At 41.0% G+C, this 27,053-nt stretch overlaps 1 protein-coding gene across 1 annotated transcript in view; it reads right to left on the reverse strand.

Moving 5' to 3' along the window:
- GRIK2 (glutamate ionotropic receptor kainate type subunit 2) overlaps positions 1-27,053 on the reverse strand; it is a 2,093,351-nt gene that overhangs the window by 326,842 nt on the left and 1,739,456 nt on the right. Inside the window, exon 14 of the mRNA XM_069606522.1 lies at positions 24,758-24,983. Coding sequence (XP_069462623.1) covers positions 24,758-24,983 — 226 coding nt within the window. The remainder of the gene's footprint in view (positions 1-24,757; positions 24,984-27,053) is intronic.

A 27,053-nucleotide genomic window follows, 5' to 3' on the forward strand; every position in this document is an offset into this window, starting at 1 on the left:
TAGAGAGAGTAGACGGGAGATAGAGAGTAGAGGAAATACAGGAACTTTAAGAGATGGAGAAGAGAGGATGAGGACAAACATTAAGTGAAGGACAGAAGAAACATTGGGAGAGAGGAGAAAACCAGCGAAGGCCAGTGTGGGAGAAAGGAATGCCAAATATGAGGGGGAGGGAACACATCAGAAGGAGCAAGGAGGGTGTTAAAGAAGTGGAGGAATGGAAAATAAATACGCTAAGGTAGGAAGTCAGTGGAGAGCTGTGGAAGAACTGGACAAGAAGGGTATGTCAAAGAGTGTGGAGTGTGTATCCGTGAAAGGCTCATACATACGTGATCCAGAGAAATTAGCAAACACACAATCTTGTACAACCCTGCATACAGAAAGGGCCACACAAAGCCTGGCCTGGATGGGAACATGAAAAGTTACCTTTGGTCCAACTATGCCTGACGACATCTGACAGATCCTGTGCCAGTCAAGAATGAAAAGGAAATAAGAATGATGTTCTTGGCAGCACTATCCTTTCTCCAAAACTAAGAATAATGCAAGGTCATTGCCCTGACATAGAAAGAGATGGAAAAAGACAGGAACACAGCCCTAAAGAAAGTGGTGAGTCAGTCAGAAGCCCGATAACCTGTCACTTTAGCCTCAATATTGGCTACTCTGGATTAGTAATGCCTCATTTTCTCCCACAAGAAACTCTGCACCTTTAAACTTTACTTCACACATATAACCAATTACGTAATAAAAATGATAGCATCAAGAGAACTTAGAATTAGTTCAGGGCCAGCACCTCCCGGCCTAGGGAACTAAAAGAGGCACTGGAAATAATGTTCAAAGTGGTCCCATATTACACAGTTTCAGCATGTCCAACCTTTTCCTATGAGAACATTTGAGAATAAAGGAGGGTCTCTCACTAAAGAGACACAGCGTATAGAGGCCTACCGGGAAACGGAAAGGGTTCCCTTTAGGCCAGTCCAGCCCTGCTTGCCGTTACAGGAGGGAGTGAGTTAGGCATCACAAAAAGCACTGATGAAGAAGCAACTATAATGACACTCAAGCGAAACCCATCTACCTTGGCATGGCCATAGAGTACTTTGGGTGCATTGCTTTGAAATATTGTAGGTCACGAGCAAGGTATGGAACGTGTGTGGAATAATTGAGTTAGGACTGAGTCAATTATAGCATAGCAGTGCATGTGGAGCCTTTTGGAGCACATTAGTTGGCCGTGAATTGGGACTGAGATGGACATGAGTGAAGAGTGACTCATAACACGCATGCCTGCACAACTACTGCTTAAAACAGTAACATGAATGAAACCCATCGTTTCCAAACTGTCCTTTGAATAAACATGACACAGTAATCTAGGTGCATGCTTTACACACACACACACACACACACACACACACACACACACACACACACACACACACACACACACACACACACACACACACACACACACACACACACACACACACACACACACACACACACACACACACACACACACACACACACACACACACACACACACACACACACACACACACACACACACACACACACACACACACACACACTCTCTCTCTCTCTCTCTCTCTGTCTCTCTCTCTCTCTCTGTCTCTCTCTCTCTCTCTTTCTCTTTCCCTCTCAAAGTGTCTTAACATTCACATGAGCCATTCAGCAGCAACACACGTGCATTCAACAGCGTTGCATTGGATTTGCTTTGTGGGTCTCGCTCAGTTAAATATAAGGCTTTAACGCACACCTCGGCGGCTGCACGTTGCCTTGCATCTCAGCATCATTGCTCAGAGGCTTCTCTACTCTTCACATCGTGTGTTTAGAAATGATACCCCGGGGTCACTTCCAATAATCCCATTATGATTAGCGCATGAATATCAATTAGCAAAGTCATTACTAATTAAACGTGAACTGTTCATTCAGAGGCAAGGCATTTTCTGTATGTTCATGGTGTACTTATGCTGCTTCATGCTATCTCTGAAAAGGGCCCGCCCAGCACATAATATTGCCCGATGCTTTCTATTAATGCTTTCATCTGTTATTGATGATCTTCCATCTCCTGCTGATGACTTTGCTTTGCTCCATCACTCTTGAATAAACAGCTCATCACTAATGTATGGATTCATAATGTACCTTCAGTGTGACTGTTTATGTTAGGCATGAGTGAGCAGGCTCAGGTGTATGCACCAGGCCCTCTTTCGCCCTGCACATCCTTTTGATCAACTGAGCACTATATAATTCGCCAGTTTGATCATAAGGTATCTGAAAACACGGCATTCTCTATTGCTTCGCGTCTCTGTTACAGAGTTGCTGATCTTCTAAACAACTGCTGGCCATTCTCTGGATCAAGAATGCCCCACAGATGTTGTCCATTTAAGCGCAGCTGTATTAAAACATCAATACAATGTGATGTCATGGGATGGTTCTAGCCTCCATGGTATGTCAAAGTGACTCGGAATTTCACACAGAAAAACACACAGGAAAATAGAAAGTATTCTAGCACAGACAGCAATATGTCATAGACATTGTTTTTAATCTTAATAAAATAATAATTGAAAATGTAATTTAGATAAGCAGAACATAACCAACCAATAACCATTTTGGTCCCTATAGATATTCTATAAACTAGATATTGTTTTTAATCTGAATGCCTGCCTGTAGTCTTAATATGCCTTGAAGCAAGCCTCGCATTGGCTCCCTAGACCAAACCTATGGAAACTTTCCTTACTGGAGGTTTGGCCGAAAAATGACAAGCGCCAAAGATCCTAGTTCACAGAGGCTTCACAGTGGCAAATGCATCGGCCACTTTCCGTGCCAACATGCTCCAAATTGATCACCAATGTGTGTAGAGTTTCGTCCTGTTTCTTAAGAGAAGCAATCACAGCAAACATGACCTGAACTCCAATCTCTGACAGTACAAAACCCCAACGGATGTCCTCCTTTGAACACAGACAATTTCCATGACTTGAGCTCCAATCTCTGACAGTACAAAACCCCAACGGATGTCCTCCTTGGAACACAGACAATTCCCATGACTTGAGCTCCAATCTCTGACAGTACAAAACCCCAACGGATGTCCTCCTTGGAACACAGACAATTTCCATGACTTGAGCTCCAATCTCTGACAGTACAAAACCCCAACGTATGTCCTCCTTGGAACATAGACAATTCCCATGACTTGAGCTCCAATCTCTGACAGTACAAAACCCCAACGGATGTCCTCCTTGGAACACAGACAATTTCTATCAGTTAGGCACTCGCACAGACCATCATTTGGAGGGGAAGTCATCATTGTTCTTTCCTGGCGACCTCGGAACCTCTTCATACCAATATTTTGGCACATTATTGTCTACATATAGCTATCTAGGTGGTCTGGAAAACATGAGTATTCTAGTAACATTATGCCTGACCTCCAGTGGCCCCACTGGATCCTTCTTTTTAGGGCTCAGGGCCAACAGATCTCCTTTGCATATGGTCAGGAAGAGGGAAATTGAGGACAATGCAGGAGGACCACATTAGCATTTTACATCATCTTAATAATAAGCCATGCATTGCAGCACACTTCAAAGGAGATATTACATATTAGAGGATAGGATGAAGGGGAGTGGTGAGAGAAGACCACGTTTAAATAGTTCACTAAGAAAAAATATAGGATATACTAGGTGAAAAGTGCAGGCCTTCGCTGGACCATATAGAGGGGGTTTATAGGAAGAAGTAGTTAAGGAGGCTCAAACAAGTATCGAGGCTTTGGCTCCTCTTGCTTTTAATGTTTGAAAGCTGAATAATGTAGCATGTTTTAAAAAAAAAAGTTCTGTCCACCCAATAAGAAGAATTACAGCCCAAAAATTCCACTTTAAGATGTTTAAGATGTTTTGGAAGGATATTAATGGAAAATAAGCAATGGGGCTGGCTTTTCAAGTATGGAATTGCTGTGAAAAATGCAATTGGCAAGCCGGCTTTATAGATTGTGGTTGCAGGTAATTTTCCTGCAACTGGTCTAGATAATCATGAACGAGAAATATACAATCTATGTAATCTAGAAATGAGGCAACATATATTAGCAAATGAGTAGGGAAAGTAAGACTGACATGCACAGTTCAAAGAAGAAATGCAAGCACATGTCAAAGATGTGCAGCAATAACACATCTCTTTAAATAGTTAAAGTAAGTTTTACTGTAACAAACATAACCATGCTTGCTATTTCACAAAACGTAAGACATTCATCATCTATGATTTTGCCTTGTGAAACAATAAAAGCATATGTTATGTTAACCATTATTTATACTATGCCCAATATCATCATAGTGTTCTTACAGTGCCTGGCCTTGTCCAAAAAGTGGAATATTCTGACCCTGCCCGCGGATTGCTAGACTTGGTCTGTAGAAAGGAAGGGGGTATGGGGATAAGGTTAAGGATAATGTGTACGACACCAGAAGGCAAAGGTCACTTGTCTCAGGGAGAGGGCTGGACCCTTTAAGGCAGCATTGCTTTCATATAATCTCCTGTGACTTGTAACCTGTAAAAGAAGGGATGACTCATTCTATGATTCACATTTAGAACTTCAAGGACATGAGGAAGAATTTCTCTGAAACCTTTTGGAGAGGGGTTTCCAAAGCCCTCCGCCAAAGGTGAAGATAGGTGTTCCCAGGAAGAGGCATGTTCTGCTCCCTACCGAGACCCAGGGCACTTAAGGGGGTGACTTTGCTTAGGTCAAGGCCTGTCATTCCACTTGCAAACCTCCAGTAACAGGGAAAACAGAGGTTCAAAAGACCCTCTTTGTCCTGACGAGCCCCCTGCAATGGGTCTCACATATCCAGAGCATCTAGAAAAGCCATGTGTATTGTTTTCATTGCTTCAACCACTTCAAACTATATTAGATGCTTTTGAACTATGACAACCCCAATTCTAGCTCTCCCACTTGCCTTGAACTTCAAATTGTCACTTGAATCCTTCAAACTGGTTCGATGCTGCACTGCACCATCAGAACCCATCATCTGTCTAGCTCAAGCACCGGTGCACCTTGCAGATTATTACGAACCACTGTGCCTTTGAACTAAGCATTGAACCACCAGGACTTCACATTAATCCTTGACTTGAACCAGCAGTGCTTATTGGTTTAAACTACACACGGTTGTTGAGCTGCCCGGCATCCATCAACCTGCATTGCTTTATGCCCCCTTTGAACTGCAAAGAGGACTGCTCCAAATCCAAATCTACACTGACTCACCAGATGGGATCAATACGGCTCACTTCCTTTGAACCTGGTTCGACCCACTAACATCACATTTCGAAACCTGGTTCTATCCTGTTAAACTACCTAAGAACGAAAACTAGCTTCTACTTTGACCCCTGTTCCAATTGGAACATTTATGGGATCTTACTGACTAGATACAACACTTTTTTTTATAAATATTTCCTGGAGAACATATAGTTTGAGTGACATTGTTGCAATTCTATCCCCTTTCCTCCATGCTAGTATCTAGAGTGCTTACAAATATATGTTCTGCATTTTCTATCTTCTTTTACAGGGATGAGTTTTTATAGTGTTTTAATAATTGGCTGTAGGACTTATTGATTTAAATAAACTATGTGCATATTTATAGAAGCTTAATTTGACATTCTTTTATTTTGGAAATGTTGTCCTATTGCTGTTTTTGTTGCTACTGTCTCATATTCACATGTGTTTTAACAGTATAGCTTTCCCTTGGCTCATGTGATTAGAAAGGAGGTACATCTCTGTGCCTGTTTTACTATTATATTTGGATCACTGTTGGTTTGTAGAAGAGTGAGGGTTGAGTTAGTAATCCTTATAATTCCGTAGGACTGTAGTCATTTTGTCAAGGTGAAGAAATGGAATTTGTTTTAATGTAAAAATAAACTGTGCATACATAGGTATGGTAGCAAACTTTGATTCCGTCATTACTTTTTCTTTTTTTAACTTTTAGAGCAAGTGTAATTCCTCGTTTTTGGGACACCAGTGAAAACAATATTCCCATATTCTAGCATGAATGCATCAATACAAAGACTGACTTTACCTTAATCATTAGAATAAGGCTACCAATGTGCAGTAAATGTAATAGAAGTTATTGTTAATGTCATCAATCTTGGATTCCATTGCCTGAAAGGAGCAACAACAGTAGTCTGTGGTCTTTATTTAGTTGGCAGTGTGATGGCCATGATTTAAATTAGCACCCGCTTTTGGTGCATCAGCCATTCAGATTGATTGGAGTGTGCTCCATCATGCCTCTGTTTATTAAAACAATCTTTTAACTAGGAGTGGGTCCCATTCATTGCAAAAACAAGTTTTCCAAAATTGTGCCTCCACTAAAAAATGGCATTTATTTGAGCGAGGAAACTAGTGATTTTGAGGAATTGCCAAGGGTGTAAAAGTCTTTTTTTTTAAAAATAAAAAAAATGTGTATTAGCCAATAAAATGCTGTCGCTAAATCCATTTCAGAAAGGGTGACCTGAAAACCAGGTCCCACTTTAAGAACTCCATGGCAAAATCATAGTTTACACCTCTGCCATGCAGGATCAGTGCCCTGATCTGCAGGATCTGCTCTCCAGTGGCAGAGATTAAGTTCAGAGGTGACAGGTGTCCTCTTGACAGCTGCATGACAGCCAGGTCCTTGCAGCATATGGGCAGCAATAAAGATAAACACATCTGTTCCAGAAAGCTGCATAACTCTGCGAGTTGCTATCCTGAAAGCATATTATACTGTAAATATAAGCCATACCTATTTTTAATGCATGATGGCTTATATATCTCATAACTATCCAAGCCAAATCTATTTGGTATCACACATGTGCTAGTCCTGTGAGTCCAGCTAAGCTGTGGAAGTTTTATTTTTATATGTTGTTATATTCACCACCGCCTGCTGCCTCTGACTCTAACCCTTGGGGTTGCCTCTTTTTAATCATTTGTGAGGGCAGGTAACACCCTCTTCAGTGAGTCAGCCATTCCACAGGAAGCTGTCCAAGGAACATGAATCAAAATTCAAAACCTTCACACAAGCCTTCACAAAAGGATTTGACTCACACTATGGTGCTGCTAGGCAAAAGGGCCCTTTTACAAGCAAAGTGCTGTGAGGGTAGTGTAGGTAGAGGGGGCCCTGGCAAGTGTGACAAATTGAGGGAATTAATCCCTACTCCACAAGGGGGAACCCCCCTGCCTCCCGGTGATACTAGGGAGTTGAGCCTGCTTTGCATCACTCTCTCGTTTCTGTGAGAAACTCCTTAAGCCAAATCACTTGTGGCATACATTGTACTATCTAACATATCAAATACTTCCAAGTACCAAGATTTGAAAGAAGAGAATGTTAAAATGTACTATTATCAGGAAGAAAGAGAAGTTGTCTCTTTAGATGGAAATCAACAATCCACTGTGACAAGTAGGGTCAAACAAGAGAGAAGAGTGATTAAAGCAAACTGAAGAATGGGCAGTACCCTGGTAGCATAAAACTAGCAGGAGACGGAGTTGCAGGAGAATGCAAAGCCTGTGAAATTCAGAGTGGCCTGGGACCAGCAACGCACACACTGGAAGCCAGGTGTGCATGAGAGACAGACATAAGATAATATTTGAGTCACAGAGGGGTTGGTGGAATTCAGGGTGTTGCTAGGTTTGGAAAAGATCCAGGGCTACACTAATGTCAGGAATCTTGGGACTCGGGGTTAGCTAGCCTTTTGCTTGTAGACCCTGAGCTTCTATCCGGGGCTACAACCAAAAGATCTGTGGCTATAGCCCTCTGAGCCCACCACAGGAATGCCTCAGAGTGGCATGAACACACAAGATCATCATGGTGGGCAACCTGCCTGTACAACGACACTGACACCACCCCTGGAATCCACAGCAAATGGCACGGTTACCCATTGAGATACCGAGAAGCCGAGAGAAATATTGAGAGTCACACGGCGAGGACGCTAGCGAGAGTGAATCAAACACGAGATGGAGAACAGGAGAAGATCCCAGTCCCTTTAGATTCCCGCAGATGTTCCCAAACAGTACTGAAGCTAATGGGGAACATGAAGGAACAGGAGGCCAAAGGGGAATCATTATGTGCTCTAAGAAAATCATCCCAGGAAAAGTGAGAAAAGCTTGGAACCAAAGTTAAGAAAGTTGAACTGTCTTAATAAAAGAAAGAGAATAATATACATGCCTTAGGGGGAGATCATTAAGACAGGGATACTACTATCCTACGAGGAAGGGGAAGTTATCCCCGGGTCAAAAGTCAGAGAGTGGAAAATAACACAGAAAGAATATGATGAACTGAAGGCCAAAGAAGCCTCTATGATAAATAAACCACAAGAGAGACCACGTCATGAAACACTGAACTATAAATGTCAAGGAACCAAGAATCAACCAAGAAACTTTACTTTGCTAGCCAATGCAAAGACTATGAAGAATAATCTAAGAATTTGAAAAAAAAGTCAAGGAAAGACATGTATGATATGGCATTTATAACGCGCCTATACACAAGTGTTTACAAAGATGAGTCAAGTTCATAATCTCATGAGTGAGCTTCACAACCTTATAAGAAAAGTTAGATAAGACTATTTAAAAATTGTATATTAACAAGAAGACTGAAAACTAAGAAGAAAAGTGTGTAAAGCACACATCTGGAAATTGGAGTCATTCTCCTGACCTTAGTTTGTTAAGATAGGGGTAGGGTCAGTTAGCATTAGCTTTTGGACTGCAGACATATTCCTTTTGCACATTTACAGATGACTGACAAGCACCTTAGTTTTTTATATAGCTAGGGAATACCCCATAGCGATAGGGATAGTTAGACATTTATGTTATTATTTAATAAATACACTTTGCAAATGTCCTCTGTGAGTCTACATCCTTCTTCTGATCCACCACACCAGCCTCTCCTCCTTTCTGACGTCTCACCTTTTTTTTTAACACAAAGCACTTTGTGAGTGATGTACGAAGGAAATGTCCCCTTGTTCCAAGAATCTGGATTGGACTCTTAAAGCAGGTTTGGTTTGGTCTAATCACCTGCAGACATTTGCCTTTACATGAAGGGGTCTCTCATCCCTTCTTTGAATAATGTATGGACTTCAAACGTGGAAGAAGATTTTGTTTGGACCATGTTGGGAGAGTTGTCCTTTCCAATATCCTCCAGTTGTGAGGTGAAGATCAGCAGCCAAAGGCAGATGATAGCTCCATTCCCCAAACATCCATAGGCACATTGTGGGTGTCCGCTCCTGGAGCAAGACCTGCTTCTCTGTCAGCAATACTGATAGTCAGGACCTCACTATGTTGAAGAACCACTGCAGATGTGTGCAAGCCTCCCCTGTGTTTGGGAGCCTGAGAACAGGACTACTCATGTAATACTCAAAGCAGTTGAAATCCAAGACAGTCAGGATTCTGGTAATTTCATTGTTGAGCTGCAGTGAACATGATTCAAGCCTGTTCAACCCCTATTGAACCAAAATGAACCTTAAGGTGCTGCCTTTGGCAATTGCCACTCTTCTAACTGCTGACACGCTTTTTTGAACCCATTCACCACTAAAACACACCATCTGAAAGCGTGTTGTTGCCTCAACTTGAACAAAGAAGCATTGCTACACCTACAACAATCTAACCACTGTTTGAACCTTCAGCCTTTTAATCGCTGATCCAGTCAATGGTCGACGCAAACCTGGTGACCTTCAGGAACCACAACCTTTGGGCACAACATTGAATTGACTTGCCTTGCACATTCTGACATCAGCCTGGTTGCCATCAAGCTTCGACCATGAAACTGAACCTGGTGACCTCCACAATCCACATTGTTTGAGTAACATTTCTAACCACAGCATCCTTTAGTTCAACCCAGCCTCGACATCTGCTTGCCACTGGACTACCACAAATGCCACATTTCTCACTAAATCAAACCACTGAACAGCACAGAGAAGCCTGTTTCACTGTTCTGGAACAGCCAAGACACTGACACTGGTCCATGTTGGTACCTAGCTACTTGCAAGGGCATATTATTCCTTTTGAACTTCAAGAACATATCCTGTACATTAATATTGTGTTTTATCTGCCTTTCTATTCCGTCTCATTAACCAGAGTGTGGCATCCTGCTATCTTGCATATTCTGAGTTCTTTCTACAAGGGTGGATTTGTGTAGAGTTTTCTATTTAGTTATGTCTCGCACTCTGAAACACTTGTGTACGAGCGCAATAGAAATAAAATATCAATATCAATATGGTGTTATTAAAGTATATATATTTTCATGGAACCTTGAATGGACAGTCCTGTGTTGTGGACTTTTGGACCTTGCTGTTTGTGTTGCTACTGCTTCACTTTCAAACTCTTTTGGGGTAAAGGAGGTATATTTTTTACCCATTCCTGTTTTACCTTTATTATTGGATTCACTCTTGGTTTGTAGAAGTGCGAGGACTAAGTAGGTGCTTTACCCTCTATTCATCATTGTGCTCTACACTACAGACGTCAATGTGTCACAGCGATCGATAAACTAGCAACAGCAATGTCATATATACTATTCATGGTGCTACAATAATTTGTGACGACACTCACTGGACTGATGTCTATCTCTCAGGCTGATGGCGTTTACCAGGAGTACAGTCTGCTGACCCACATTTTATCACTAAATCATCTATGTTTCATATTATGGGGTATCAAAGTTATTTTTTCTACCAATGAGAATCGAATGCACATTTTATGACCACCGAGTGGGTAAAAAGAAAAATATTGGGGGAACACATATAGTGGACATGGCTAGAGGCCTGTAAAAACTATGGTATAAGAAAACCCTTAACATTCCCTAGAAAAAGTAGTTAAAGAGCAGTGAAACTGAACGCAATAAACCCCCAGAAATTCAGGGGTTGTGGGAAGTCATGATCAGCTTTATCATGGTGCATTCCTGTTGCAAAGCCCATGAGCACATACATGCTTTAAGAGAAGGGACTCACAATGATATACAAAGTGGCCTTGAAAGGACTAATGGTCTCACCTGCTAAACATTAACAAACAATGGCCTCATTGTCTGTGTGTAATACCTGTATTAACTACCCTCAGTTGAGGGGGATTTTGCCTTTTGTTGAGGACCCGCCACAACTTGTCACATGGTACTCCATCAAATGCGGTTTGAAGGTCTACAAAAACTGCATACAATTTAATTTTCTTCAAAATGACATATTTTTGAACCAAGAGAAATAGACGGAAGCCTTGGTCAATCGTACTCTTTTGTTTCTGGAAGCCAACTTGTAGGTTGTTGATTATTCTATTATCATCTACCCAGTCTTGTAGATATCGTAGGATTGCTCAAGCAAAGATTTGTCCTGCTCTGTACAACAGGGAGATCGGCCTGTAATAGCCCAGAAATTCCTTTGCGCTCTTCTTATGAATTTGAACAATCACTGCTTGGCACCAAGATCCTGGTACTTTGCCAGAGTTATTTACTGCAGTAAAAAAGGCGCCATAGAACAGGGGCCCAGATGGTTATATCATTCTTATAAAGATCCATTGGCACCTTATCAGTGCCTGCTTCCATTACCCCCTTTTGCTATGTAATGTCCACATACACCTTCCTTAGCTCAAGGCAGAGCATATCGCCACTGCAAGTCCTCTCTATCTGAGGGAGGGACCCCATGATGGTAGTATTGCTGCAAACCTCCTCATTTCTCCGATAAAGTTTGGAGAACTGATTACGCCAAGCGTTGACTCCAATGCTACAATGCAAGCTAATATCTCCCATAAGCTTCTTACCAGCAGCTAACCTCCAAAAGGTTGAACGGTCACCCGTCTCCTGGGCCATTAACAGCATTTGCCATTTTGATCGTCCAAAAATGTTTTTCTTTTCCTTAATTATTGTTTTGTAATTGGCTCTAGAACACCATATATGGAGGTCCATTTGCTAAACTAGCAATGATATTTTGCTTGGCTGCCCTACACTCCTTGTCAAACCATCCTTCGTCACTCAATGCATGATTCTTGAAAAGGATTTGTTGATAAGTTACATACGGTAACATAGACTGTGTCAAGGCATCAAACTCTTTAATCACCTCCTGGTCAACATTTTCCTCCATACATATATTGAAAATATGCGCATAGATTTCAAGCTTGGGGTTACGTTCCAATAATTGAACCTATCTAATAGTCCTTTGGGCATAACCCATCACCATAATACCTTGATCTTCAGTGGTGTTCATGACGACTTTTGGTTGCTCTCAGGGGAACTCCACTGCAGCAATTAAAAGCAAGGGCTATTGGTCGCTCTCGTGTTCTCAAGTACTTCAAAGTTGGGTAATATGTCTCAGCCAAAATTTCTATATAATCAATGAAGGGAAGTGCTTGTATTGCCAACAAATGTTGCCTTGGCAGGTTGATCATTGGCATGGCACCCATTGAAGGCTCATAAGTCCATGTCATTCATAATATGGGCTGTCTCCATGACCTGGTTATGAGCTCTTCTCTGAAGAGTGGGTACAATTTGGGGTATTCCCCATCCCTCGTCCTAAAGACCATCCAGCTACTTCAGGGGTTCAAATTGAAGGTTAAAGTCCCCTGAAATTATTAAAGGAATTTTATCAGGATTGTTCATTCCCTAAAAGCTTATTAGATCTTAAATTTTATTGAAAACTGATGGTGGTACTGTGGATCTTGATCTATTGTAGACATTAGTATGCAGTATTAAGTGTTGGAGATCAACTAGACCCACTGGATAATCTACAATATGCCAATTCAAAACAGAATTCACCCATATCATCAGGCACCCAATGGGCCTGTCTAGTAGCCTCTTTTGGACTAGGATAGAAAAAGTCTGGCACCCCTGAAAGTCAAATGGACCCAGGTTTCCTGCAATCAAATTAAGTCAAATCCCCACATAAAATAGCAAACGCCAGGATTGGTCATCTGCTTGGCAAGTCCTACAACATTCCATGGTATTAACTTACAACCGGGGTAAAGTAGAGCACTAGAAGGAGTAGATTGAATGGATCACTGCCTTGATCAAGGATGAGTTAAGAGGATTATACTAGCAGGGAATAGGTTCTTGGGAGACAGGTCCCTTCCATCTTGAAAAGTAGTTTGGACAAGAGTGGGTAAGATGCTGAGTCACATAGGCACTGGATTAGTAAAGAGTTTTGATCCAACTGGGTCTTTTTCAAGGTGTGTGTATGGTGTGTGCAACCCTCTATGTAGATATAGAGCTTTTTCTTTAGTAGCCCATGCTGAATAAGCCTGGGTGGCCTCTGCGTAAAGATCTGTGGTCTCTGTGATCTTTCGGTGGAAATATCGCTGAGACTGCTCACCTTATGCCTTGAAAAAGTCCCTCTCCACTATGAGCTCCCCAAATAATACCATACCAGACTCTACTTACCTCTGGCCTCTTCACTCACGGTTTTCTCTCTGCCACTTCCTCTGTCCCGGCCCTTCGCCTCCACAGAAATGGCCATCATGGAAAAGTAGAAGGAACTATGTGTAGTTCCCGTCTCCATTCATCCATGGTTGCCATTTCATGTTTTACCTTTTTTAAAGTTTAGAAACAACATCCACACCATTTCACACAACTTTAAAAAAAGGTATTATCACACTGTTAAATATGCCGCTACCTAATAGCTATAAACCCCTCTTTTGGGGGGGTATTTCCGGTTAGTGCTTTTGCCTGGGCTCACTGTAACTTGGGCCCTGGGCCATTAGCTGACCTGTAATAGCCCCTCCTTACGCAATAAGAATGAGCTATTTGACTAAAGGCAGTCAATAATTGCAATGGCTGGCTGAGCCAAGTTCCTTGTCAACGTACACCAGTTATCAGTATGCACTCCTGCTTCTCATAACCTGGGTCCAGAAACCCTTACCTGTTTCATAAAGACTAAGATAGCCAGCCACCGTATAATTGAAAAGTGTTGTGGCATACTCCCACATTTATAGAGTGTGCAGGATTTGCTCACCTGCCATAACTTAAATCCTTTTTCCCCACTTGACCTCTAAATGTAAAGCTATATAGTTACAAGATAATGGTAAACAACACGTTCTCAAATCTCATAACATAAAAACCGTGCAGTGAGTCAATGTATTGATTTGTTATATCAACAATATAAATATCATGCACTATCTAAGGGTCCATTGAAAGAAGTGTATCTTGGTCAATTCCCCATAGGCACTCTTCAGCATCCTTATTTCCTTGCTTCTTATAGATACTTCGCTTTCCCCAGAATTGCCATTACCAGTACTATTCAATACTATGTATAGATCACGTCCCATGCGATCTCCGTACATACAGGTGCATTCACAAGGTTATCTATTCAGAACCAAAACACAACCGGTCCCAGCTGTGCTTCATATGAGAAGGGGAGTAAACCTCACTCCATGTAAACTGGGATGGTAGGGCCATCTCGTGCTAGGGCAAGCAGTTTCTTTAAGAATACTCTTTCTTCCAGGCCACTCATGTCAGATGGTAAATGGCTCCACCTTTCGGCACCATGGCGAGTCACTGATTTAGCCTGGGACTTATATACTGCAAGAGGTGGTACAAATGCCCTTCCCCCATGCCCAGCAGAGAATGCTCCTACAGCACTTGATTGCTGCCCCATAATACCTTGTATCTGGTAAATATGGTGTCGCCACTTTCCATTTGCGTTTACCCTAATGCCAAGATATGGAAAGGCTTACACTTGTTTTTTATCTTAAATCCATTACATTTAAAATGCACCCTCAAGGACGTGCACCTATGGCAGGCCATCACCACAGCGTTGATAGTATGTCTGTCAAATGGCGCTCAATATAACATGGATGTAACATGTCCAGCTGTTTGTTTGACACGGCTCAGGGTCTTGGAAATCAGCGCTTCATCATCCACATGTCGTAGAATGGCTACACTCCTGCCCCCGAAGCACCGCAACACAATCCGATTGTGCTATATGCGTTGCCAGCTGATTAATATACAATACAAATAATAAAGGGGCAAGTGAACAGCCCTGTCTGTCCCTCCTCTATACATCAAGACAAGTTGTGCATTCCCCAGTTTGTCCAACTCTGACCCTTACTCTGCCATCACTACATAAGAATTTAATAACATCCAAAAGACAAGTAGTTATGGCTAAAAAGTCTGAAACCATCCATACTATCTTCCCGTCAACGCTGATATGTAAGAATCACACTTTACTCGCACAAACATGCCAATCTCCAGGAAATGGTATGCTGGCGGACATATTGAGTTGTGCGATATGGCCCAGTGAGTAGAGCGCTCGCTTTGACATCTGTGCAGAACCTGCTGACACAGGTTTGAATCCCGCCATGGGCAAACTCAGACTTTCATTCATCCGTGGTCGATAAATGAACACCACACACTGTGGGTATCAATAAGCAGCGCTCAGATACCTGAGGGTTCGTAGCGCTATATAAATGCTAAATTATTATTATTATTATTGACTGGCAACTATTTTACAATCAGTTCTGATCAGTGATCTTCGATTAAAACCGTTTCGAAGATTATACATTCAGAGAAAGCTGAACAATCAACACAACGTCCAGTAACAGCACACCTGCAAGTCAAGCAGTTCCACAGGTTGCACTGCTTTTGAAATATGACTGTCTGTCTTCAGTCTCAATGTGCTCAGGTATATTGTTTTTATTGGGTTTCCAATCTGACAAGATTTATTTTCTACAAATGTTGTCTTTAAGGCATCTTCCATTTTGTCCTCAGGCCTGAAACACATACATCATGAGAAGTCTTTCTGTCTTCCTAGACAACTCTGCACTGCCATTTTCTTTGACACAGAAGTAATTTACTCCCAGAATGTTTGCAATGACTGCCAAAGGAGTAGAAACACTTATAAAATTAAGGGGCATAGAGCCTGATTCATGGAACTTTTAGCACCATGCAAAGTTACTTTGCACTGGCAACAAACACTCTGATCGGTGCAACGTGTATTTTTGCAGTTCAAAGTGACTCTACACCACTTTTGCACCAGTGCAAAATACACTATACTAATAATAATTATAATACAATTCTTCCTGTTCCTTCTCCATCCATTTATGTCTGCAGTATAATGTGCGTAACATCACAACAATCACCCAATTGACTGGTGTTCAATGTATTCATCTTGAAAGTATACGTGTCTGAGGCCGCCCTGCTTAGACATGAGCCTCTGGCTGCAGGTGGCATACAGATATCAGTGCACCCATACACATACCTACAAGCAAGCGCTGATCAAATACCATACTCCATCTCCCATTATGCGTTCATGTAAGATTGCCGGCAAGACTCCACCTACTGGTGCCTCTCCACAATCACCCAGTGATGGGATATGCCGCACCCATGCAAGACATGCGTAGTGCCCACAGTATGGGATAGGTGTCTCCTTCCTTATGTGTACTCACAGTCTACTCTGACGGACCACACAGAAACAAAAAAGCATGTGAGAAGTAAAAACGTCACCTCAAGTCAATTCATCAATACCATTCACAATGCCGCCCTGTGGAGTTCAATAGAATCATTTACCTGTGCTCGCTACTCCTACATGTTGCTCGTGTCTAAGCCAAAACTAATAATTCGGGAGGAAAAGACAAGATTTTGAGGGGAAACCTGTGTAGCTTTGAGGCAAACCCTCACCTTTTCTGACCCCGATGCAACAGTGCAGTTTGTTTATTTTATTTCGGACTGAAGGGAGAAGTGAGCTTTTGCCATTTTATGTCAGTTCTGTCGAATTAAAATTAATGGGTCCCGGTCCCGTATGTGGGTCCTATACCCTTTTGGGATTTTTGGAAAACTACTGTTGAGATTGAACAGGAGGATCATATACCATCGCGGATTGGCCACCAACTATAACACAATAGCTGGCAGAAGCCCATTGAAACCTCCGAACTTAGTTAAGTTCCACGCAAAGGACTTGCGTAACACTATCAACAGGAATTATATCACCCAAATATTGTTCAGTGCTGCAAACAAGGAAAGAATGTATGAGGGACATCTTTACTGCATGCTTGCCTCACAGCCATTTGTGTATGCACAAATAAAAAACCCTGCGCAGCAGCATATGTGTGTGACCTGGCATAAGTGGGCATGACCCTGCTTATGGCATAGCACAGTCGTGAATTCTGATCGGAAAGAATATTTAAACAACGTTCACTGCAAAATCTGTGTGAATGCATTGCCCTAATTTCAAAACAAAAGCCTGTTCTGGACGAAAATTTGACATCATGATATAGTATATTCTAAAATATCTAAATAGATGAAAAGGCATGCCTTCACACAGAAGGGCAGAAAACTGAGTAAACGAAGTTAGGGAGTTCTGCGAGTGTGTTGGCTGTGGCCATGGCTACGTTCCTTTTCCTGATGTTGGTGTGCATAAAGATTTAAAGTCTCCTTTCAGTTGCTTTTGTGAAGGTGGACCATGTGAAGGCAGACCTGGCCATAAAATCCCCAGCACAAGCGAAGCGCAGTAGAGTGCTCCGAGTGTGTTGGCCATGCTTTCCAGAGAGCCAGAGGGCTGGTCGCGAACAAGGCTCAGCCCGCACCACTCACCACCAGGGCCGTACCAGAACTGGAGTGATCTTGAAAACCCTCCCATTGTGTAAGTGATACTAATAACGAAACTAACCTTGTGAGCTCTTGAATAAATAAATACACGTGTGTGACTTTAATAACCAGTGTGGCAACACACACAGACAAAATAAAGAAAGAAAAAAGGCGTTATTCTTTTTTTTTTATCTGCTGTTAAATACCTCGATCAAACCCACTACCACAATTGTACAATTTAAGAAGCGCCTCAATGAAAGATGATCTCAGAGCACCTGAATTTGACCGCACAAGTGAGACACAAAACATTCAAAACAATGTCAAACTATATTTGCATAATACCATCTCATTATGAACAATTGGCCTATGCGCATTCGCATTTGTACTGAAAACTGCATTTAAACAGGCCTGAATAGCGTTGACTTTGCTGCCATCTTAGAAACATCCGCCATTTTGAGTCTAACTCTTGCTTTCTGTCCAAAAATATTTTACTTTGTTTTTGGCTGCAGCAGAGCAAAATGAACTTTGAACTATGTCAACATTGTAGCTGCTGAGAGCAGAATGTTTGTCTTGTGCTAAGAAACCTTGGAGCCAAAGTGAACCTGCAATGTAGGTGTTGTCTGCACCAATAGCTTCATCCTTATTCAAACAGTGGAACTGAATGCTAAACAACTAAAACCATGTGCCTTTGCAGAAACCCATCGTGTTCGTTTCTTGAAACTGGATTTACTCTAAGCTCGAAAACAAGGAAAAATCCAGACAGAACAGATTTTGGCACCATTGTATTTGACAGCTAGGAAAAACATGTTCAATGTTTAGAAACAATATTGCTGTATTTGTCATGTGAACTTGGCGTGAACCCTTGTGAGATATTAACTTGGAGAAGGGCTGGATGATGTGGCTGGGATGTGTATAAATAATGCATGCTTTGTGATGTCCAGGACTCTCTTCACTCACAGTGTCTGCTGGTACACACTCCGAGGTGCTTGAGAGCCAGATAGCTATCTGTACTTTGATTAAAAAGTATACTTATAACTCTGAAATCGTGATTGACGTATTTCATTTTGGTGGTACTAAGCCTCAATATTTCCTTTCGTCTTTCAACAACATGTTCAAATACCCTCCACTACTGTCCACAGTGGTAACTTTGAATTTGGCTACCTCAACTGTTTTGGCTGAAGTCAGTGATTCAGTCAATAAACAATCCCTACTACTTGAAATCCCTCCTGTATCTAGACATCTGGTTAAATAATTCATAAACCAGCATTTAAAACACACAATCTCAACAACTACCATGAAACAAGCAATTTCCAAACTGGCAGGAAGAAAACAAATATTGCAGTGCCTTGATACATTAAACAACATATCTAGTGTCATTCGAACAATACAACAATACCCTTCTGATGAAAGAATCATACTTTATATCCCCATGCGAGAAGACACACTCAAAGAGATCCTAACAGAAATGACCAGAGACCCCCGCGAGAGGCTAATTTACCACACTGAAAGTGGACAAGCCTTCCCTACCCCAAAGACACTACAGAATATCCAGTTTGCTCCCTCCAGTGGGAACACAAACATAAGAGAGAGACTAAATTTGTTACAGCAGTGTAACATTCCATCACAATACCAAACTTCAACAGATATACTGCAAGACACCACTCTGACAGCAATGAGATTTGTATTCAATTCTCTTGTTAACGTGATTGAATCTTTGAAAAAAGAAGTACACATGTACTTGGGAATTTTAATGGAACTATCCAGAGAAGTCTGCAGCTGCGAGTCCTCCTTGGTAGGCTTAAGTTCAGCCCTAAATATTCAACAAAAAGGCCCAATTGATTTACTTCAATCGGAAAAGAACAAACAACCATCTTAAATGACCTAAAAAAGGATTGCAGCTCCCACAAAGAACTCAGCGAATATGTGTGGAAGGACTTCAAATCCATATTAGCAGACTTGAAGAGGCTTGACAACAATCTGAAAGTTAACACAGTCTAAGAACGGGATGAACTGTTCTATGGTGATGATACTCTGCTCTATGCATCAGTGTTGGAAGAGTTCATGAGACTGACCCAAATGGTAGATGTTCAGGAACTTGGGCAAGTTGTAGAGCATAAATCTGACAACTGATCAGCTCAAGATCTAGCTCCCATTATAGACAACAAGACCAAAAACAAAAAGAAACTGGAGCCAAAAATACTAAATTCAGACAAGGCTGATGAAGAAACCACAATAAATAATTCACAACGGAAATAAAGAAATAAAAAGGAAAACAAGAAAAATCATGTGATCACTGTTAAATCTGGTGATTAACCAAAATCAAGAAAACAGAACACACCAAGTAAAAATAACTTTTTCAAAGCACTATACAAGATCAAAGAATCAGATGGACTGAAAGAAAATAAAAATAAAAACAAAACCTTGGACACAACCACAAGACAGGCAGACAAAAAAAACACAAAAAGAGATGATCATCCAGGGTGCATAGAGGCATAATTCACCTCTTCCCAGAAAATAGATGCAAAAGTAAGAATTAGTACTGGATCCTAGACAGTCGTGCCAATGATTGAAGTCCTGCATAAAACGTTATGATTAGCTCACATTTTCTGTAAGAGAAACAAAACAAATGTAGGGGAGTCTCATGAATTTTAAAATCCCAATTTGTATTCCCCCAAGCACCATGGGCACTGATTGTCCCAACAGCAGAAAACACATATCCAGCACTATCAATAAGTCTCACTAAAGCCAAATTGGCTTAATCACCTGTAACCAACAATCCCTTTGCTGCTCCCAAATTATGGCTAAGACAAACAACTCCAAAAATGGGACAAAAAGCACTCAATCACAGTAAAATCTTTTTGCACACCAAAACAGTGTGAGACCTATACCTATTCTCAAGCAAAGACATTGAACGCATCTCCTTCCAACATGACAAATGTACATACATAGTGGAATGTATCCTAAAAACAAGTGAAGGAATTAATACTTTAGAAATGTGTCCTGGAGAAATGAGAAGTTTGGGCATCGAAGTATTTGACAGCTTACCACCAACACTGTCAGTGGGATCAAAAAGCAGACGAGATGCCACAACAATGGGAGCACAAAAAATAATCCTGAACCAGACCACAACTTTGATTCTATTGACACCATATTGCGGGCTGCCTCCAAAGACACTTCAACCAAAGAGAAATCCAAGCTACGGGCCCTCCTTCACGGCATTCTGACAGAGGTCCTTCAGAGGCTCAATGCCATTGAGGATTTGGATCAGGAAAATAAGAATTGTCCTTCTTAAGTTGGAACACAAGAGGCCTCTCATTTTACAGAGACAATGAAATGAGCAAAATGATTTTGTATGACCAAACCCTAATATTATTTCAGGAGACATGGCTTATACAAAAGTTGATGGGTTCACAACAATAAGCCAACTTTCTATATGTCTAAATGGACGCAGACCATCTGGGGGCCAGCTGATAGCTATTAGAAACAGCATAGGCCAAGACATCAGTTGCATAAACCGTGAAATCTCAGGAAGTAGTGATGTAAGATGCGTTGTTAGATGGAGAGAAACTTCAAGAGGCCTGATCTTAATCAATATTTATTGGAACCCGGCCAGCAAGGGTATTCTGTCATTTGTTGAAGACCTTTCTGCCATCCTCAATGAAGTATATATTTCCTTCAGTGACAAGCTTATACTAAGAGGTGATTAAAAGGTCTAAGGGAGAATTGTGGGACACTCTGTTCTATGACTGGAATGTGATGATTCTTAATGGTAATATGTGAAACTATCTGGTCCCTGCCTCTACATGGTCAAATGGTAAGGTCGAGTCCACAATTGACTATATGATAGTGTTGGCAGGATTGTTTCAATAGAGTTGTCCATATGAAACATAGTGACCATACATCTTTACAAGCCTGCTTCTTTCTCAAAAGCTTTCCTATCAATAATTTGTATTCTCCCAGCCTTCAAGTTTCCAACCAAGGGGAACGGGTAGTAAGCTTTACAAAGCAAGGCAAATAATTAAACTCCAAATTAAGTCACATAGTAGATATTGGCTATGAAGCTGAAATAAACAACTTATGTGCCGCAGGTAGCTATGTCGAATTCCTAATAGATCTTGACTGTCCCCAAGCGAAAAGTCTCTAAAACCCAAGTCCAATTTGCACTCTTTTGATGAAGAAACCTATTTATTTTAAAAACTTTAAAAAAATTATTAAATTGTAATAATTTTTTAATTATTTAAAAAATTAATAAAATGTAATAATTATTTAATAATTATTTAGTTATTTAATAACATAATAACATTTTAATAAATTATTAATTTTAATAAATTTAAAAAAATGTATTAAAAGAATATGAGCATTCAGAAAATACGTTCTAGATAAAAAACATTGACAGATAAAAAGAAAGAACTCAGCAATATGTACCAACATTGTTCACAAACTTAGAGAATAACACGTGACATCCATGATGACCAAGTTATGCATCACGCCTTATTATCATCACAGACAAGAAACCTCTGGTTGATAATCAATGGCCGGACCCTATCCGAATGCAGCAATCATTCACAATCTCAAACAGTATGTGTGTATAGTTTTTCACTAAGACCATAAAAACAAAAACCTTGGACCTAGTTGTTAGTAAGGAAAAAAATTTACTGGGAACTCACCATATTGAATGTTGAAATGGAGCGTCTCATTATTAAATCATCGAGATCTAGGGCTTCTGGCCCATACGGATTGACAAACATGATCTTAAAATCCAAAACAGCAACTTGGTTGAGAATCCTGCATGTTCCTTTTGAAAATATGATCTAAACCGAATCTTTGCCTGAGTCTTTGAGGTGAGCCATTGTCCTTCCTATTTACAAAAAAGGAGATAGAATGGACTGCACCAAAAATTGTCCTATTGACCTCTTAAATTGCAACAGCAAGATCTTCTCACCCTAGTGCTAAAAGATCTGGAGAAATGAGCAGAGAGTAGAACAATTCTTGCTAGACAACAAACAGGCTTTCGAAAGGGACTTTCTACTACACTTAACGGTCTCATTCTTTACACCATAAAAAACCCAAGTACATGTAACACACAAAAAAACATCATTTGTTGCCCTAATTGACCTAACAAAAGCCTTTGCCTCAAATAGGGACAAACTGTGGGCCAAACATAAGACATGGGTCATCCCAGAAGGCTTACTTGTCATCATAATAGCTCTTCATCAACATATTACCTCTAAAATTAGATTAAACCTAAAAGGAGGAATTTCACCTGAAATATCCACTGGAAATGGGATGAGACAGTGTTGTATCTTGGCTACATTCTTTTTTAATCTTTACCTAGCAGACCTGGTGGAAGTATTGCTTGCACACACACTTGTTTGCAATAATATAGGCAAAAGGCCTGTTCACTTTCTAGAATATGTAGATGACATAGCCTTGATTGATCATACTTCCTTCGGATTACACCATCTAATAAAGGCTATGGATCAGTATGCTGGCGCAAATGAGGTAGTAATTAATCCCTCAAAATCTAACATAATTGTCTTTGGACAACATTCAAACAGAAGAAAACTAACAGAATGGTGAATGAACAACCACACTCTGCCGGTTGGAAAAAAAAAAATAATCTATGCTTTAATCTCAGAACAACCCAGTCATTAAAAGACCTGACTGATGAATTAGAGATAAAAAACACATAATATATAAGCCAATGAAAAAAATAATGAAGTCATTATGTAGATTCTCGCTCTTACCTTTGCTAAAGTTTTATAAAGGGAAAGTGATACCAGCAATTCTGTACGGAATTGAAATTAAACCCTGTGCCCGCAAATTTAACTGGGCACATTTAGAAGGTGGGATTTGAAAAAAGATGCATCACTTCCAATGTCACTCCCAATAGTATGACTCAGATAAGAATTAGGACTGCACTCTCTCCAATCACATTTTGATTGGAAAGTATTACTCGTATACCGATCTCTTTTAGATCCATGTAAAAACTCTTCGTAAGAGAACATAAGAGACCACATAAGCTCACACAAGAGCACTTTTTTCATAACTGCGAGGTAAAAAGTGAGATCTTAGCTACAAACCCAGACAAATCAAAGCAATCTCTGATGAGAAACGATTGGATCACAACCAGGGCCTCATTTTGCGACCCTAAAAGCACAATTTTAGCGTATGCAAGAAATCGAGCAAATATGTAATGCCATATCTACGAAGATTTCCAAATCCCAAATAGCATGCTGAACTTCTGTGCTTTCATTTAAATCTGCTTAAGACAAATGAAACCTCTAGAATATGGCAACATTTAGAACATAAAGAAGGGGAATGTGAGTTATGTGGCAAAAAGGTATACCCAGGATGTAAGAAACCTTTTAATAACTTGCACAGCCACATTTCCAGGGGGCGAAATACCCAGGAATGTGTTGGCATAGACTGAGCTGGCAAGGACATCTTCTTATCAATAGAGCTTCTGAAATTGTTAAATGAAATGCATTTAAAAAAAATTCCTTTATAACAAAAAAGACAAAATGATTTTTTAATGGAAAACTAATGCATTGATGTTTGCTTTTTCTTTTTAATTTCCTGAGATCTGTGTAAAAAGTCTATGTATGACTAATGGCACAATAAAAAACATTAAAAAATAACAAAAGTTATATAACTACACATATAATGGGACCGGCAGATGAACAGGCAGACAAACAGCCATGTACTGAACGATGAGTACACACACAGGTGGGGAGACCACGGGCCAGATTACAGAAACGTTGCAACGGTTAAAGTGTGATTTTGCACCATTTTAGCACTAGTACAAATATTGCCCTACTGCAAAAATAAAATGGATGTTTTCAATGCATTTTTTTCAGCAGGGCAATGCTTATCCACGTGCTAAAATCATTCTGGATCAGCACGAGGGCAAACACTGCCCTGGTGCAAAAATGCTATAAGGAAAAGTTTTTTTTAAATTTTTTTTTAACGTTGGCAGTGTTTATCCTAGTGCTAACAGGGTGCAAAATAGTGCATGCACAGGTCCAACATTTGTGTAGTGTTATGTACAGATGGAGAGGAAAACCGACTGAAAGCAAATATACATTTAGGAAACACAGAGATAGATGCATGGATACATGATAGAAACATACATGCGACAGATACAGTAGAGAATGGCAATGTTAACCTCTGTAAGCTCATCAATAGAACGCTATCATTTCAGGTAAAGCAGCATTGCGTTGTTTCCTTGAGGTACATTAAAGCAATGAGCAGACAAGACCTACCCATGGGAGTGCCCACTCCATAGCCTTTGGAGTCTATAAGGCCTCCGATCTGCGTCAGGTTACAGTTGCGCTGCGTGACAAACTCGATGGTCGTGGACTCCATGAGGAAGGCATAGTCCGAGGTGAGGACACGCTGGATGCCTTCCTCGATGCTCTTGACAAGGACTGATTGGCTTCGGCTATTCATGAAGGCCCACATCTTATCGTAGGTGGAGATTTTCGATTTCTGTAACAAAAAACACGAAAGGGCATTTGAGCAGAAGCATTCAATCACAATGTCTTATCAAACGTCCAACAACAGAGAGCACCGCCCTGGCAAGACTTAAAGCTAGCTATCTTCCATGCATAAACGTGTTCTCTTGCTTGCTCTAATGCTAGAGATCTTCCTGTTGTTGATACAATATCTCACATATATTCAGCACATCGTTTCCGGGGAGGGAGAAACACTCACATGCAGTTTGTAATGTGTTCAAAAATACATCAAGCAGTTTAATACTATTGGTTTAAAATAATGTCTTGTTGTTTAAAGTGAGTGACTCTATGAAGATAGAATGTTGTTCTCCTGTGAGTAACTCCATAATTCACAAAATAAACACACTAACAGTTCTTTTTCAAATAATGCTGTCACGTGTTATTTCATAAGAAAGGAATCTGGAATGATCTTCAGAGCTTAAATTAAGTGTGTCAGTGAGAGCTGTAATTCTTCTCTATTTATTTATTTGCATTTGTAAAGTGACTAAACCCGAGGTCATCAAAGCTCTGTTCCGAACAGTTACTTGGTACATATACTTGATAAAGTGAACCCTTAACATTCAGGGAAGGAAATGCGGCAGACAAGGGGAATTAAGCGCCCGTACAGTGTCACTTCAAGGTCCATAGTCTGTTGTGCCAAAGTTTAGACGAACAGCCAAGTTTGCTGGCTCAGGGAACAAGTATTCTGACATCACAACTCAACTGTAACACAGCTTTCACATCGCAGGTGAGGGACAGACATGGGCTTTAATGGCCTGCCAGCCTGAGCTTTGTTAGACCTGAGTGAAGCGAGAGCCTCAGCTCACGCTGTGGGCCGTTAAATCCCATGTCCGCCATCCAACCGGGGAGTGAAAACTATTCCCACCCTGGGATTTTCCGGAGTCTGGATAGATTTTTTTGTCGTCCATGGAAGATGAGCTCATTGCGAGCCCATCTCCCTTCAGAGAATAAAACATGTAAAAGAAATGGCCACCGCCATTAAAATAGAAATCGGATGACGGCAGCCATGGAAAACATGTTCCAAAATGGCCACCATCATTCGAAAAGGGGCCTAATCCCTTTTCTATTTTCATGGCGACGACCAGACGAGCAGAGCATCTGGGACTGGAGCACAAGGCTCTGTTCCCACAGGTAGGTTGGGGTTAACAGCGGGCGGGGATTGAGTATTCTCGCCCACTTTTCCAGCCACCTGATTGGTTGAGCACCCTTCCCTGCGTTTGAATGTAGTGTTTATCACATCATTGGCAGGCGTATATTGCGCATTAGCCCAAGTCAAGTAGGTTCATGGGCACAGAGCCGTTACAGGCCATGTCTACCCACCAATGAGGTGGTTAACACTATCCCCTGAATCATTCGTCTGGCATGATACCAGGTTTTTGAAGAAACTCCCAGCCATGTTAATGGGATACCCAATTTCTCTAAAAATATAGAGAACAAGATGGATTCAATACGAAATAGTAAAGGGAGTAAGTCCCGTTATGACTCCCATGTCTGTGGCCAGTAGTATCTAAGACGTCAAGAAAGATGCCGGCGAACACAGCAAAAACATAACATGGGTTAAGTGGGGCAGGACAGGGAGGCATGTACAATTGGGGGTATGTGCCGTGACAGCATGAATTGGAGGGTAGGGACGAAGTGGCCAAGTGAATTATCATGCCAGACACGTGAGACAGGTGGTCGGAGAGAGGAGATAATGTGGACGTAGACAGCCATTTTTGGCAGCTGTTTCAGCTGTCCAGATTGGCGAGACCCTCGCTCCGTTACCGTTGTGATGACATTTTCGACTTACAGATGGCTCGTGATTTCACTATTGGACTGTTATAATGACATTATTTACAGACTTGTATACAGATTTTGGAAGCTGCCATTGAATACAAGCATACTCCACACTTTCTACGTGGCTGTGAACTCTGACACCAATAAACTCATCTGTCAGTTTACGTCAATGAACTAAAGATTCACACCATTCTGCCTGGCTGCCGAGAGTTCAGTCCAGCAGTGCATGCGTTGGTGGGTCCATGGTATGGGTGGGTGTGTGTGAGAG

The sequence above is a fragment of the Ambystoma mexicanum genome, chromosome 4p (assembly GCF_040938575.1).
Source record: "Ambystoma mexicanum isolate Mex_15411 chromosome 4p, UKY_AmexF1_1, whole genome shotgun sequence".
NCBI classification, from domain to species: domain Eukaryota; kingdom Metazoa; phylum Chordata; class Amphibia; order Caudata; family Ambystomatidae; genus Ambystoma; species Ambystoma mexicanum.